This window comes from Cherax quadricarinatus, chromosome 25 (genome assembly GCF_038502225.1).
Source record: "Cherax quadricarinatus isolate ZL_2023a chromosome 25, ASM3850222v1, whole genome shotgun sequence".
Lineage (NCBI taxonomy): Eukaryota > Metazoa > Arthropoda > Malacostraca > Decapoda > Parastacidae > Cherax > Cherax quadricarinatus.
In genome coordinates this window covers 31213083-31229109 of record NC_091316.1, presented here as the reverse complement: position 1 = coordinate 31229109, position 16027 = coordinate 31213083, and the positions used below count along the sequence as shown (strand labels likewise).

Here is a 16027-nt window from a genome sequence, read left to right as displayed (position 1 = left end):
TCATTCAAATTATGCTCGTCAAGGTGGCATCTAATAATATCGGTTATAATTGTTTGTAATAATTTGCCTACTATAGACATCATGCTTATTGGATGGTAAGTTGATGGGATTGCCTTTTAACCTTATTTAAATATAGGGATTACATCAGCCATCTTCTGTATCTTCGGCAAAACAAAACTTATAGTATATGTAATGGTCAGCCGAGGGAAGACACAGTACACATGACAACATGTGCACAAAACTGGTCGTCTAATAAGACAGGTGTAGGAGGAAATTTTATATAACGCCTTCCAAATTTCTTCCCTCTCTTTTTGCCAGTTATTAAAAACAGCCATTAAGCGCCTCGGTATGGTATAAAAATATTCGTGATGACGCTGAAGGAGCCTCGTTTCCCTCTGGTCGCTTAAGAATAGTTTTTTCCCTTAACATAGTTAATGTGTATCACTTTTCCTTGGATGTATCTGGCTGCCCGTCTCTCCTGCCTCTGATACGAAGGATGGGTTGAGAACTCCTTCATCCTGGTCAACGACACCTTGCTCTCTCCCTTCTGCTCCTGCTTCCTTAGTTTTAGTGAAGAAATCGTTGGACTCCGGCAAATCGCAGTGCCTGGTCTCCGGCAGGAGGACCGCCAGGGCGGCAGAGACCAACGACACCGAGCCAAACAGTGCTGACGGCGCCCACACAGTGTAGGGTCCCTGAAAGAAAAGTTCTGGTGGATCTGTGTTCCAGTTCCCTGAATTGACCCTGAATACCTTCCATCCCCCCAGGGCTCTGTATAATCCCTACGGGTTTAGCTCTTCCCCACGATTATAATAATAATGAACACAGTGACAATAAGCGTACAGCTGTTGGAAAAACACATAAATGCAGAGTAGTCCTTTACTTGCTCAACGTTTCACTCTACACCAACCTTAATCAAGTACATCATGTAATCGAGCCAGCTCAAGGATGGGTGAAACGTTATACAAATAAAGAACTCTGACTGCGTCAGAGGGACTCTCCCCAACACTGTCATGTGGCTCAGTGTCCGCAGACTCTGACAACACATCGTACTTCTACATATCTTCCACTGTGTTAGATAACTATTACGTTATAGAAAATGCGCTGCTTGTTACATCTAGTTATAAATGATATAATGACAGTTACGAGCTGTGAAAAAGAACTTTGTGTACAGTTCAGAACAGTCCTAAGAACTGTCTTAAGGACTATATCTGATAAAGGCACGGGTGACTTAATCAAATACGGTTCTTAAAACTGATAAGGACACTAGTGGCAAAACTAGCGAATAGAACACTTGATCTATTCGCTAGTTTGTCATATGTTTATGGTTCAGGGCACGGTCTCAGACCAGGTCTCCTAAATTGCAGAGCAAATAATACTGGAATAAGAACTATCAGAAAACCCAAGACAGACAAGATAACTGTATATCGAATGCAAGCAGAAGTTTGAAATTTTTTCCTGTCATCTTGAAAGTTTTTTTTAACAAATTTCTCTGTCAAATTCATTATGCACTATGTATCTTCAAATTCATTATATATTATGCATCTTCAAATTCATTATGCATTATATATCTTGCTAGAGATATAGAAAATAGTGATTGTGTGTCACCATCAAAGCCCCTGTCAATAATACAGTCTACAGTGTATGTATCGAAGTAATGACAAAATTTTTCATGACAAAATACTGTATAATTGCCTACACATAATGAGAGAGCGAAATATATAGTGTAGCTGCAGTTCTGATAAAACTTATATTGCGTTTTTTCTATGCATACGTAGAAAAGCTGAAACAAAGACAACAGTCAGAGCTGCACATGCTCCAACCTACAAAGACTACCACTCACCAAGAGATCATTGATGTAAGGAGAAGAAGTGCTGCCGATGCGAGCACAGAAGCTGGCCTGACCTACGGCCAGGGAGCGGAACTTAGTGGGGAAAAGTTCAGCTGTGTACATCCACGCCAGCTGGAAGGCCGCAGTCACCGCCATCTTGCCGATCTGGGAGAAGAACACTTTTGCCACCTCAGCTTCTGTTGACGAAACAGATTAGAAAAAAAGTGATTTAGATTATACAGTGTTTCAAATTTATGGACCTAATTTCAAAGCAGTATATTCTGAAACTGAGTCCATCATTTTAAAACACCCTGTATACAAACATCGGAACATTTAAAAATAAAGTTTGAGATTACTTAAGCAAGTGTATAGAGGTCAGCATGCCTGTCCCACGACGTCAGGCCGATGCTAAATGACATTTTTTCATTTCGTATTGTTAAATTCACGATACTGCGATTTTTCACATTACCCTGAGTACAACAAATTGTGAAACAACAAGTCATGTAACAAAATTCGTGTACAACAACCATGTCAAAATCTAAAAAGCTAATACAACTATCACGAGTTTTTTTTTATGTCTAAGGGCCCCAATACAACATGACTTACCTCCTGGATAAGTCAGCATGAGGCCCATAACACTGAAGATACAGAGGCCACAGAAGAGATAGAGTGCTACAAGGCTCTTCTTCCGTCCTATGTAGATGAGAGCTGGCCACAGCAGCAGGTAGGACGGTACCTCCAGCAACCCACCCAAAAAGATGTACAAATATGGATCAGTGCTGGAAGGAGAGCAAAGGAAGTTGGTTAGTGATTCTTCAGAACTGTACTTGAGCGATCCGAGAAAGATATCTCCTATACCCATAACCCCAGCATCTTGTACTTCATTGATTCGCCAGAGGTATCCTCTGCATCACATGACCAATGCATTATGTACTTCAATGATTCGGAAAAGGTATCCATTCCCTTTATCACTTATAAGCCCAGCCCTTATATCTCAGTACAAGTAAACGGAATATTACTGAGTACAGCATAATTTTATAAGGCAGCTGCGTATAAAATAACTTGATGTATTTTGGTAGTCGCGAGATCCGAGAAACGTATCCCCATATTGCATAACCCCAGCCTCCCTGTACTACAATACACGCAACAACAATAGGCAGAGTGCTGCCTGAATTTCTAATGCGGTTATGTATTAGCACTGAAGATGTGCAGGGAATAAGAAGAGGCCTTCGTATTGGACACTATCTAATCGTCTTCAAAATAAACGGCAAATTAGCATAAACACAGCCCAAAAGTAATTCAAAACTTCCTCTAAGAAACACCAGATATAAAGCCAAGATGAAGAAGCGTGAACTTATCTCATAGGAACAAACATCGTAAAATGCATCAGCATATTTCGATCGACATCGCTCAGAATATGTATTATGAAGTTATCAGTATTGAAGGTTGAAGAAAATTGGATGAGACGATGAGGAATTATATCATGGAAATCCTCGATTATGGTTTAACAAAGTAAACATATCTGACAGTATTAATGAAGATTAACTGAAACTCTTTTTACAGTGTTCTTGAGTACACATGATGTTATGTGCATATAAAAGTACATTTCGCCTATGAAAAGTCATTAAAGATAAACACTGATTTATTTTTGATAAAAAAAGAAATTCTTCAGATGTTTTTACAATATATATATATATATATATATATATATATATATATATATATATATATATATATATATATATATATATATATATATATATAAGAGGTGAACACGATGTCCAGTCTTAGTGGTTCATCCTCCCCCTCTCTGTCGTAGTGTCCCTAACATGTTGATGCATGAGGTATTCCAGTACCACATCCACCATCTTGGCTCTCCATGTTTCGAGACCCCCATGTGGCTCCAAGTTTTCCCAATCAGTCTCCTTGTGGATGAAATCGCCCATAACCAGTAACTTTGCTCTACTCGTGTGAGCTCTTCTGGGCACCTCAGCTACTGTGTCCACCATTGCTCTGTTGCTTTCTTCATATTCCTCTCTTGGCCTCCTGCAGTTATGTGGTGGGTTATACATCACTGCAGTGACTGACTTCTTTATGTCCCCCAGACTGAATTGTACCTACTATGTAATCCCTTTCTTCATTTTCGTCCATTCCTTCCATTTCCTCTAATCCCCATCGCTGTTTAATGAGCAGTGTAACTCCTCCCGGTCTGGTCCTATCTTTCCTCAGGATCTGATATCAGGATGGGAAGATTGCGTCTGTTATCGTCCTAGTGAGTTTCGTTTCTGTGACTGCTAAGATGTCTGGGGACGTCTCCTTGTTTCTTTCATGCCACTCATCACATTTATTTGTTATTCCATCCACGTTCGTATACCAAACCTTCAACTCTTTTCTAAAACTGTGGTCTGGGGAGAATGGTGGGGTTGGGGGAGCGGAAGTCCTGGCGGGTCCTATGGGGGGTTGGTGTCGGGGTGGGGTTTGTAATGAGGGGGTGGGGGAAGAGGGTACAGTGTGTGGGGTTTGACTTAGATTGTTCGGTTGCAATGGGGTTGCCGTGATTCCGAAGGAGGTTGTGTTTGTGTGTACTCACCTAATTGTGGTTGCAGGGGTCGAGACTCAGCTCCTGGCCCCGCCTCTTCACTGATCGCTACTAGGTCCTCTCTCTCTCTGCTTCCTGAGCTGTATCATACCTCTTCTTAAAACTATGTATGGTTCCTGCCTCCACTACTTCACTTGCTAGGCTATTCCACTTCCTGACAACTCTATGACTGAAGAAATACTTCCTAACGTCCCTGTGACTCGTCTGAGTCTTCAGCTTCCAGTTGTGACCCCTTGTCCCTGTGTCCCCTCTCTGGAACATCCTATCTCTGTCCACCTTGTCTATTCCCCGCAGTATCTTGTATGTCGTTATCATGTCTCCCCTGACCCTTCTGTCCTCCAGTGTCGTCAGTCCTATCTCCCTCAACCTTTCCTCGTACGACATTCCCCTGAGCTCTGGGACTAGCCTTGTTGCAAACCTTTGTACTTTCTCTAACTTCTTGACGTGCTTGACCAGGTGTGGGTTCCAGACTGGTGCTGCATACTCCAGTATGGGCCTAACATACACAGTGTACAGTGTCTTTAACGATTCCTTATTAAGGTATCGGAACGCTATTCTCAGGTTTGCCAGGCGCCCGTATGCTGCAGCAGTTATTTGGTTAATGTGTGCCTCCGGTGATGTGCTCGGTGTCATGGTCACCCCAAGGTCTTTTTCCCTGAGTGAGGTCTGTAGTCTTTGTCCACCTAGCCTATACTCTGTCTGCGGTCTTCTTTGCCCCTCCCCAATCTTCATGACTTTGCATTTGGCTGGATTGAATTCGAGAAGCCAGTTACTGGACCACATGTCCAGCCTGTCCAGGTCTCTTTGCAGTCCTGCCTCATCCTCATTCGATTTAATTCTTCTCATCAACTTCACATCATCTGCGAATAGGGACACTTCAGAGTCTATTCCTTCCATCATGTCGTTCACATATATCAAAAATAGCACTGGTCCTAGAACTGACCCCTGTGGGACCCCGCTCGTCACAGGCGCCCACTGTGATACCTCTTCACGTACCATGACTCGTTGCTGCCTCCCTGTCAGGTATTCCCTGATCCATTGCAGTGCCCTCCCTGTTACATGCGCCTGATCCTCCAGCTTCTGCACTAATCTATTGTGGGGAACTGTGTCAAAGGCCTTCCTGCAGTCTAGGAAAACGCAATCTACCCACCCCTCTCTCTCGTGTCTTACTTCTGTTACCTAGTCATAAAACTCCAAAAGGTTTGTGATACAAGATTGCCTTCCATGAACCCATGCTGATTTTCATTTATAATCTTGTTCCTTTTCAGGTGTTCGACCACTCTCCTCCTGTGTGTGTTTGTGTGTGTGTGTGTGTGTGTGTGTGTGTGTGTGTGTGTGTGTGTGAATATCGTATGTTAATTAACTTCTGCACTGATTGCCATATCGTCAAGGGGCGAAGTCTCTTTCAGTTCTTACACTTTAAGGTGCAAATATCGTTTTATTTCAACTATTTGCGGTTTAACAAATGTGTCAAAATTTAATAATTATATTATTCATTTATGTAAATTTTATTTCATGCTCCCTTGCCTTGGCTAAAATATTTCTGAGTTAAAGACTGAAAGAACCTTATAACTCTCTTACCAAAGTACCTTCAAAGGTAAGACAGTCTGAACAGATATCATGTTTTATTGTTGCATTTTTTTACTTGACTGTATTACACCTCCCTACTGCACTTTCTTCAGGATTTAAGAAAATTATTACTTCTAAAGACAAGCCATGAGGATGGACGGGAAGCATGTCAGTGTGTACATGTAGCAGTTGCTTGCTTATTCCATGGACATTAATCCCCTGCCTACCATAGACATTAATCCCCTGCCTACCATAGACATTAATCCCCTGCCTACCATAGACATTAATCCCCTGCCTACCATAGACAATAATTCCCTGCTACCATAGACATTAATTCCCTGCTACCATAGATACTAATTCCCTGCCTACCACAGACATTAATTCCCTGCTACCATAGACATTAATTCCTTGCCTACCACAGGCATTAATTTCCTTCCTAACATAGACACTAACTCCGTGCTACCATAGACATTAATTCCCTGCTACCATAGAAATTAATTCCTTGCCTACCACAGACATTAATTCCCTGCCTACCATAGACATTAATTCCCTGCTACCATAGGCATTAATTCCCTGCGTACCATAAACACTAATCCCCTGCCTACCACAGACATTAATTCCCTTCCTACCATGCACATTAATTCCCTGCTATCATAGACATTAATTCTCTGCCTACCATAGGCACTAATTCCCTGCCTACCACAGACATTAATTTCCTGCCTACCATAGACATTAATTCCCTGCCTACCATAGACATTAATTCCCCGCCTAGCACAGACACTAATTCCCTGCCTACCATAGACATTAATTCCCTGCCTACCATAGAAATTAATTCTCTACCCATTAAAAAGGCATCAGTTCCCTGCATCAGTGCAGATAATGCCTGTTTGTGTGTGTAGGCGTTCGTGTACGTGTGTGCTTATGTATAGATGTTTATACGTATGCATGTGCTTATGTATAAATATGCGTATGTGGAAACATATACATGCTCATAACACAAATGTGGGTATATATACATGTGCGTATGTACGAGTTTGCATGTGCGCTAATACACTTATGTGTCTGGTTTACGGGTGTGTTGTGCACGTTGCTTTCAGCGGCGTAGCTTGATCTATGCTTGTCTCTGCCCGCCCATCGGGTAAATAAAATTTCCTTAGCTCAATAACACCTGTGGCAAGATATATCCTGATTGGGAAGGAAACAAAAACCAGATGCCTACTACACCTTACCAGAGTAAGTCACCAGCTCAGGCAAAGTGAAACTTGTCTGGCAATGTCCGTAGACTTTCACACACCAGCGCAACATTAAGGAAAAGTTATGATTTTCATGGAATCTCCGTTATTTGTAATGGATTTTAATTCTTTTTGGTATACGTTTAGAAGCATGTATTTAGAATGATGTGAGAAAGTTTCAATAAGATCGGCTAACAAACAATTGAAAAAAAAAATACTGATTATAACATATGGCAACAGGTCCTTCCGGTCTGGCGGTACTAGCGGCGCTGCGGACTCCTCACTCCTACAATATGTCTTGCCCGAATTTCATATGAAATCAATGAATGTAAGATAGCTTATCTTCATGCCGAAAAAAATACATTTGGAACGCTTTTGACACTCACCAAAATATCTGCCTCTTTACCTCCCAACAAAATTAAAAAATATTTGAGATATTCCAAATTTTTATTACACATTAAACACAAACGCACTTTGTGTTATGTTCCCTGGGAAAATCATTTCATTTCATTAATAATGGAGGAGGTTGAAGCAATAAACCAAAATCTTACTTTCGAGATAATCGCAGAAAAGCGCTCAAGCCTCATTTACGTCAAAAGATTCACGAAAATAGCGCTACTTTGGGCTTTTTCTATGAACGTAAGTGATTTCTTATTGTTTTCCGTGTTAAAACACCGTTTTCTTTGAGAACAACAGAGAGGCAATAGAGAAAACCGAATAATTTCAGGCATGAACATGACTATTCAAATTCAAATTCAAATTCAAAGTTTATTCTCTATAAGGATTACAATGCTGAGTTTACAGAAATTTGGTTATTGTGTGGTTTACATGTAGTAAAATTGTGATTACAGAGTGTACCACTAGAACGCTTAGCATAGCTAGGCATTTCGGGCAGACTTAGTTTTATTCTTAATTGTAAAATATTACAAATTATGAGGTAAGTTGGTATTATGGCTAAGTGACTAAATACTAGTTTGTGAGTTTAGCAATGTGAATGCTTTTGTTTTGGCACAGTACATAGTTTCTCCAGTGTGTGCATTCTCCGCCATAATACGACACTTATTATTATTTTGGCCGTCTTTATTATGCTTTTATGTTATATATCTTATTTCTGATATCTTTAATGAATAAATGGTATAACCAGATAAAGTGTATTAGTAATAATAGCATCAGTATAAAGACATTTGTTGGGAGTCCCAAACTGGTGATCAAACAATTATCGTCCTTAGCTGCCTCTTGGCTCCTCCCACCTCTGCAATAAGCTCCTCCCACCTCTGCAATAAGCTTCTGCCACCTCTACAATAAGCTCCTCCAATCTCTACAATAAGCTTCTCCCACCTCTGCAATAAGCTCCTCCCACCTCTGCAATAAGCTTCTCCCACCTCTAAAATAAGCTCCTCCCACCTCTACAATAAGCTCCTGCCACCTCTGCAATAAGCTCCTCCCACCTCTGCAATAAGCTCCTCTCACCTCTGCAATAAGCTTCTGCCACCTCTACAATAAGCTCCTCCCATCTCTACAATAAGCTCCTCCCACCTCTACAATAAGCTTCTGCCACCTCTAAAATAAGCTCCTCCCATCTCTACAATAAGCTCCTCCCACCTCTGCAATAAGCTCCTCCCACCTCTGCAATAAGCTTCTCCCACCTCTACAAAAAGCTAATCCCACCTCTACAATAAGCTCCTCCCACCTCTGCAATAAGCTGCTCCCACCTCTGCAATAAGCTCCTCCCACCTCTGCAATAAGCTTCTGCAACCTCTACAATAAGCTCCTCCCATCTCTACAATAAGCTCCTCCCACCTCTGCAATAAGCTCCTCCTACCTCTGCAATAAGCTTCTCCCACCTCTACAGTAAGCTCCTCCCACCTCTACAATAAGCTCCTCCCATCTCTGCAATAATCTCCTTCCACCTCTGCAATAACCTCCTCCCACCTCTGCAATAAGCTCCTCCCACCTCTGCAATAAGCTCCTCCCACCTCTGCAATAAGCTTCTCCCACCTCTGCAATAATCTTCTCCCACCTCTACAATAAGCTCCTCCCACCTCTACAATAAGCTTCTCCCACCTCTGCGATAACCTCCTCTCACCTCTGCAATAAGCTCCTCCCACCTCTGCAATAAGCTCCTCCCACCTCTACAATAAGCTTCTCCAACCTCTATAATAAGCTCCTCCCACCTCTGCAATAAGCTCCTCCCACCTCTGCAATAAGCTCCTCCCACCTCTAAAATAAGCTCCTCCCACCTCTACAATAAGCTCCTCCCACCTCTGCAATAAGCTCCTCCCACCTCTACAATAAGCTCCTCCCACCTCTACAATAAGCTCCTCCCACCTCTGCAATAAGCTCCTCCCACCTCTGCAATAAGCTCCTCCAACCTCTACAATAAGCTCCTCCTACCTCTGCAATAAGCTCCTCCCACCTCTACAATAAGCTCCTCCCACCTCTGCAATAAGCTCCTCCCACCTCTGCAATAAGCTCCTCCCACCTCTAAAATAAGCTTCTCCCACCTCTATAATAAGCTCCTCCCACCTCTGCAATAAGCTCCTCCCACCTCTGCAATAAGCTCCTCCCACCTCTAAAATAAGCTCCTCCCACCTCTACAATAAGCTCCTCCCACCTCTGCAATAAGCTCCTCCCACCTCTACAATAAGCTACTCCCACCTCTACAATAAGCTCCTCCCACCTCTGCAATAAGCTCCTCCCACCTCTGCAATAAGCTCCTCCCACCTCTGCAATAAGCTCCTTCCATCTCTATAATAAGCTCCTCCCACCTCTGCAATAAGCTCCTCCCACATCTACAATAAGCTCCTGCCACCTCTGCAATAAGCCCCTCCCACCTCTGCAATAAGCTCCTCCCACCTCTGCAATAAGCTTCCGCCACCTCTACAATAAGCTCCTCCCATCTCTACAATAAGCTCCTCCCAACTATGCAATAAGCTCCTCCCACCTCTGCAATAAGCTTCTCCCACCTCTACAATAAGCTCCTCCAACCTCTACAATAAGCTCCTCCCACCTCTGCAATAAGCTCCTCCCAACTCTGCAATAAGCTCCTCCCACCTCTGCAATAAGCTTCTCCCACCTCTACAATAAGCTCCTCCCACCTCTGCAATAAGCTTCTCCTACCTCTGCAATAAGCTTCTCCCACCTCTACAGTAAGCTCCTCCCACCTCTACAATAAGCTCCTCCCACCTTTGCAATAATCTCTTTCCACCTCTGCAATAAGCTCATCCTACCTCTGCAATAAGCTCCTCCCACCTCTACAATAAGCTCCTCCCACCTCTACAATAAGCTCCTCCCACCTCTGCAATAAGCTCCTACCACCTCTGCAATAAGCTCCTCCCACCTCTGCAATAAGCTTCTCCCACCTCTACAATAAGCTCCTCCCACCTCTACAATAAGCTCCTCCCACCTCTGCAATAAGCTCCTCCCACCTCTGCAATAAGCTCCTCCCACCTCTGCAATAAGCTCCTCCCACCTCTACAATAAGCTCCTCCCACCTCTATAATAAGCTCCTCCCACCTCTGCAATAAGCTCCTCCCACCTCTGCAATAAGCTCCTACCACCTCTACAATAAGCTCCTCCCACCTCTGCAATAAGCTTCTGCCACCTCTGCAATAAGCTCCTCCCACCTCTACAATAAGCTCCTCCCACCTCTGCAATAAGCTCCTCCTACCTCTGCAATAAGCTTCTCCCACCTCTACAGTAAGCTCCTCCCACCTCTACAATAAGCTCCTACCACCTCTGCAATAATCTTCCCACCTCTGCAATAAGCTCCTCCTACCTCTGCAATAAGCTCCTCCCACCTCTGCAATAAGCTCCTCCCACCTCTGCAATAAGCCCCTCCCACCTCTGTAATAAGCTTCTCCCACCTCTACAATAAGCTCCTCCCACCTCTACAATAAGCTCCTCCCACCTCTGCAATAAGCTCCTCCCACCTCTGCAATAAGCTCCTCCCATCTCTGCAATAAGCTCCTCCCACCTCTACAATAAGCTCCTTCCACCTCTACAATAAGCTCCTCCCACCTCTAAAATAAACTCCTCCCACCTCTAAAATAAGCTCCTCCCACCTCTGCAATAAGCTCCTACCACCTCTACAATAAGCTCCTCCCACCTCTACAATAAGCTCCTTCCACCTCTACAATAAGCTCCTCCCACCTCTAAAATAAGCTCCTCCCACCTCTGCAATAAGCTCCTACCACCTCTACAATAAGCTCCTCCCACCTCTGCAATAAGCTCCTCCCACCTCTAAAATAAGCTCCTCCCACCTCTGCAATAAGCTCCTCCCACCTCTACAATAAGCTCCTCCCACCTCTGCAATAAGCTCCTCCCACCTCTACAATAAGCTCCTCCCACCTCTGCAATAAGCTCCTCCCACCTCTGCAATAAGCTCCTCCAACCTCTACAATAAGCTCCTCCCACCTCTGCAATAAGCTCCTCCCACCTCTACAATAAGCTCCTCCAACCTCTACAATAAGCTCCTCCCACCTCTACAATAAGCTCCTCCCACCTCTGCAATAAGCTCCTCCAACCTCTACAATAAGCTCCTTCCACCTCTGCAATAAGCTCCTCCCACCTCTACAATAAGCTCCTCCCACCTCTGCAATAAGCTCCTCCAACCTCTACAATAAGCTCCTCCCACCTCTACAATAAGCTCCTCCCACCTCTACAATAAGCTCCTCCCACCTCTACAATAAGCTCCTCCCACCTCTACAATAAGCTCCTCCCACCTCTACAATAAGTTCCTCCCACCTCTACAATAAGCTCCTCCCACCTCTGCAATAAGCTCCTCCCACCTCTGCAATAAGCTCCTCCAACCTCTACAATAAGCTCCTCCCACCTCTGCAATAAGCTCCTCCCACCTCTACAGTAAGCTCCTCCCACCTCTGCAATAAGCTCCTCCAACCTCTACAATAAGCTCCTCCCACCTCTACAATAAGCTCCTCCCACCTCTACAATAAGCTCCTCCCACCTCTACAGTAAGCTCCTCCCACCTCTACAATAAGCTCCTCCCACCTCTACAATAAGCTCCTCCCACCTCTACAATAAGCTCCTCCCACCTCTACAATAAGCTCCTCCCACCTCTACAATAAGCTCCTCCCACCTCTACAATAAGCTCCTCACACCTCTACAATAAGCTCCTCACACCTCTACAATAAGCTCCTCCCACCTCTACAATAAGCTCCTCCCACCTCTACCTCTACAATAAGCTCCTCCCACCTCTACAATAAGCTCCTCCCACCTCTACAATAAGCTCCTCACACCTCTACAATAAGCTCCTCACACCTCTACAATAAGCTCCTCCCACACTGTACATGAAGTTGAGTGGTAAAATTAGTATATTAGAAAGAAAAGTAGGTAAAATAGCTATAATTTGCTTTTGAAACGTCGTATTACAATGGGATTTTCACTAAAATGTTGCCAGATTTTTAAACTATTTTTCTGTCAACGAAACTCGTTTTCAATATTTTTCGATTTATTTTCGTACTCCGCGCGTAAATATTTAACTCCTTCCTTAAGAAACTAAAAATAGCCAGTATACTGGCAGCCTCACGACTTGTAAATGGTCCAAGTCGGACCATCTAATTTTTTTTACTAAGATGGTTTATTATTATTGCTCCAGAAGGTTAAATATCACATCAGAAAATTTCATAAATAAAACTGAGAGAATGGGACATACAAATCCCCTAAAAGTTTACGTATGAGACACCAGCTTTGTAAGTTTGAAACTGATGTAAGACTTTATCAAGAATTAAAATTTTTCATTAAAATTAGCGAACTGAAACATTCACATTCCAACACCAGTCCGAACTTTGCATTACGCTTGTAACTTCAATGCTGAGAGTTTGAAGCCGACTGGAAATGGTATTCCCTAGTTATTACAAGGAAATTAGTATCAAGCAATATACACGAGTGCTGAAAGTTTGAAGACGATCAGAATAAGCGTTTTACAATTATCGCATGGTAACAACTAAATAAAAATATTTTCAAAGTTCTTATCCTGGCAAATTCAGTCTTAATTTTTAACCATCCAGTCTTACCTTATAACCATCCAGTGTCTTAACTTTTAGCCATCCAGTGTTAAATTATAGCAATCCAGTCTTAACTTATAACAATCCAGTGTTAACTTATAACCATCCAGTATTAATTTATAACCACCCAGGCTTAACCTATAACCATCCAGTTTTAACTTATAACCATCCAAGGTAGCCACAACCACTCCAGAGAGAGGCAAGAAATGACAGAAATCATACACCAACTCAAAACACTTCTGTAGCGTGTAGCGGAAGCACAGTCAGTGGTCTCCACTCCAAAACACCAGATATTAGTGCCAGCAAACAAAGCCCCTCTTCATACCATCAGTACAACGACGTTTATCTTTGCAAATGTACGGTGTCTAAAGTCAGCAACGACAACAAAATACAATTCATTAGTGGACTGCTCACGGAGTCAAATGCAATTCTTGCGGCATTCACAGAAACCTACAAAAACGATCACTTTGACAACGAAATATGGATCCCAGGTTATAATTCAATTAGTTGCTACAGAGTAAATAGGCAACAAGGGAGAGGGGGTTGGCCTGTACGTCACCGAGTCGCTCATTTGCTCGTAATTACTAAACACCATAAAATGATGTAGTTGAAGTTTTAAAGACAGTAAAGATCGAAAACCAAAACCTTGTCATTGAGGCGGTATACAAGCCTCCGGATGCAACTTTCCAACAATTCCAGGAACAGCTTTTGAATATTGCCCACTGTCTGGAAAATCTTCCGACTCCTGTACCAAATATCTTGCTTCTGGGGGATTTCAACTTAAAACACCTAAAACAGAGGAATGAAGCAAATAATGCTTTAGCAAAAATAACCCCAGGAGACAGCTCAGATAAAAATTCACACACTCATGAGTTATTAAATCTCTGCACCAAATTCGCCTTAAACCGGCAAATAACAGAGCCAACAAGATTCGAGAATACACTGGATCTCACCTTCACTAACAATGATGATTTGGTACAGACATGTTTGCACAGGGCTCCTAACGCGCAATATGTGAACGTTTATGAGGGTGCCTTTACCAAATTCAATTTCAATAACAAAAACAAACAGTGGGATCAAGTCAACCGTGTCTTAAATGAAACAAACTGGGTAAATATCCTAAAGAACACGGATCTGAACCTCTGCCTAGAAAGAATTAGCACTGTGGCAATTGAGGAATGCTAAATGCACAGTCCTTTAAGAAAAAGGAAGAGAAAATCTAAACTAGAAAGAGAAAGATTCTCCCTATACAGGCAAAGGCAAAGAATCACGGAGCTGTTGAAAGGGACCAGTATCTCTGAAATACGAAGGAAGGCACTGGTCAGAGGAATAGCAAATATTGAATTTAAACTTAAAGAATCGTACCGGAGACCTACCTGAGGTTGGTGGCCTACCTGAGGTTGGTGGCATTGAGAGCGATGCCATAATAAACCATAGATGCCGAGAACCAACAGAAGAACACAATAATGGTTCTGACTCTAAGTTCAGAAATAAGAAGCAATGAGAGGAGTTGCTTCAGTAAGTTTAGAAGACGAGACGTGAAGGTCTTCGTGGCGCTGTCTGCTTCTTTTCCCTGAGCTTTCTGCAATGATGAACATATTTGAACATTAGATGAGTACGTCTGCTTAATTTTGACCCTTTTCTCGCTGTTGTAAGTCAGACATTAAATGTCTTATTCCATATGGAATATTCGAACATAAACTTCCCAAGTTGACTAGTTTAATTTTTGTATGTTGCTTGTATGGTGTATATTGTATATCGCTATTTCATGTCCCTACAATACATCCTGATTATGGTGATTGACTTTTCGCTGAAACGTTACTAAAGCAGATAAAATAAATGCAATAGTAATTTTGGAAGAAAATGATTACCAAGATAAAATGAATAATCTCTTAGATGATACTGAAACCTATTCTAAACTTAGAAAGAATCCCTTAGAAACCGTTAACAGCAATTTCAATCAAACAATAAAACTTCTATTGAAAGACAAAAATGAATTAATTAAAAGAATTACTTCCACTAATCCATCTTTACCCTATATGTATGCATTAATTAAAAAAACACAAACCAGGTAATCCAGTCAGACCAATTATTAGCTCCATAGGTTCAGTTTCACATAAATTATCTAATTGGCTTGTCGACATTTTGAGCCCTATTGTTGGAAAAATTTCTAAATTTAATGTTAAAAACAACATAGATTTAATTGATAAATTAAGCTCCTTGACTTACTTAAATGATTTTAACATGGTTAGTTTTGATGTTACTTCCTCGTTTACAAAAGTTTCAGGTGATGATTTATTAAGTTTATTATCTGAAGAACTTGTTAATTATGATTTACCATTGCCAGTTCCCACTATCATTAAATTTATTAAACTTTGCATTGTTGATGGAAAATTTATATTTAATGATAAGTTTTATACTCAGAAGTTTGGTATGGCAATGGGAAATCCTCTTTCACCTGTTCTTAGTAACCTATACATAGAATGTTTTGAAACAAGACTGCTTAACACAATCCTCCCTAATAGAGCTAAATGGTTCAGATATGTTGATGATATTTTGTGTCTTATGCCTAAGAATGTGCATATAAACCATTTCCTTGTTAAATTAAATAGCTTAGCCCATTCTATAAACTTTACTGTTGAGTTTAAGGAAAATAATTATTAAGGGTAATAATAACTTCAAATTTAAAATCTACCTTAAATCTACAAATAACTGTTCCTATGTACACTATTATACTTCACATCAAGATAGAGTTAAACTGTCTGTTTTC

General features: G+C 41.9%; 1 protein-coding gene across 1 annotated transcript in view; it reads right to left on the bottom strand.

The window, feature by feature from the left end:
* The window catches only part of LOC128689945 (organic cation transporter protein), a 78072-nt gene that overhangs the window by 2472 nt on the left and 59573 nt on the right, over positions 1 to 16027 (bottom strand). Inside the window, exons 8-11 of the mRNA XM_070088689.1 lie at positions 14652 to 14839; positions 2438 to 2610; positions 1844 to 2028; positions 1 to 695 (exon numbers count right to left, since the gene is read on the bottom strand). The exon at positions 1 to 695 is cut by the window's left edge and continues 2472 nt beyond it. Of these exons, the coding sequence (XP_069944790.1) occupies positions 432 to 695; positions 1844 to 2028; positions 2438 to 2610; positions 14652 to 14839 (810 nt within the window). The 3' untranslated portion in view covers positions 1 to 431. The remainder of the gene's footprint in view (positions 696 to 1843; positions 2029 to 2437; positions 2611 to 14651; positions 14840 to 16027) is intronic.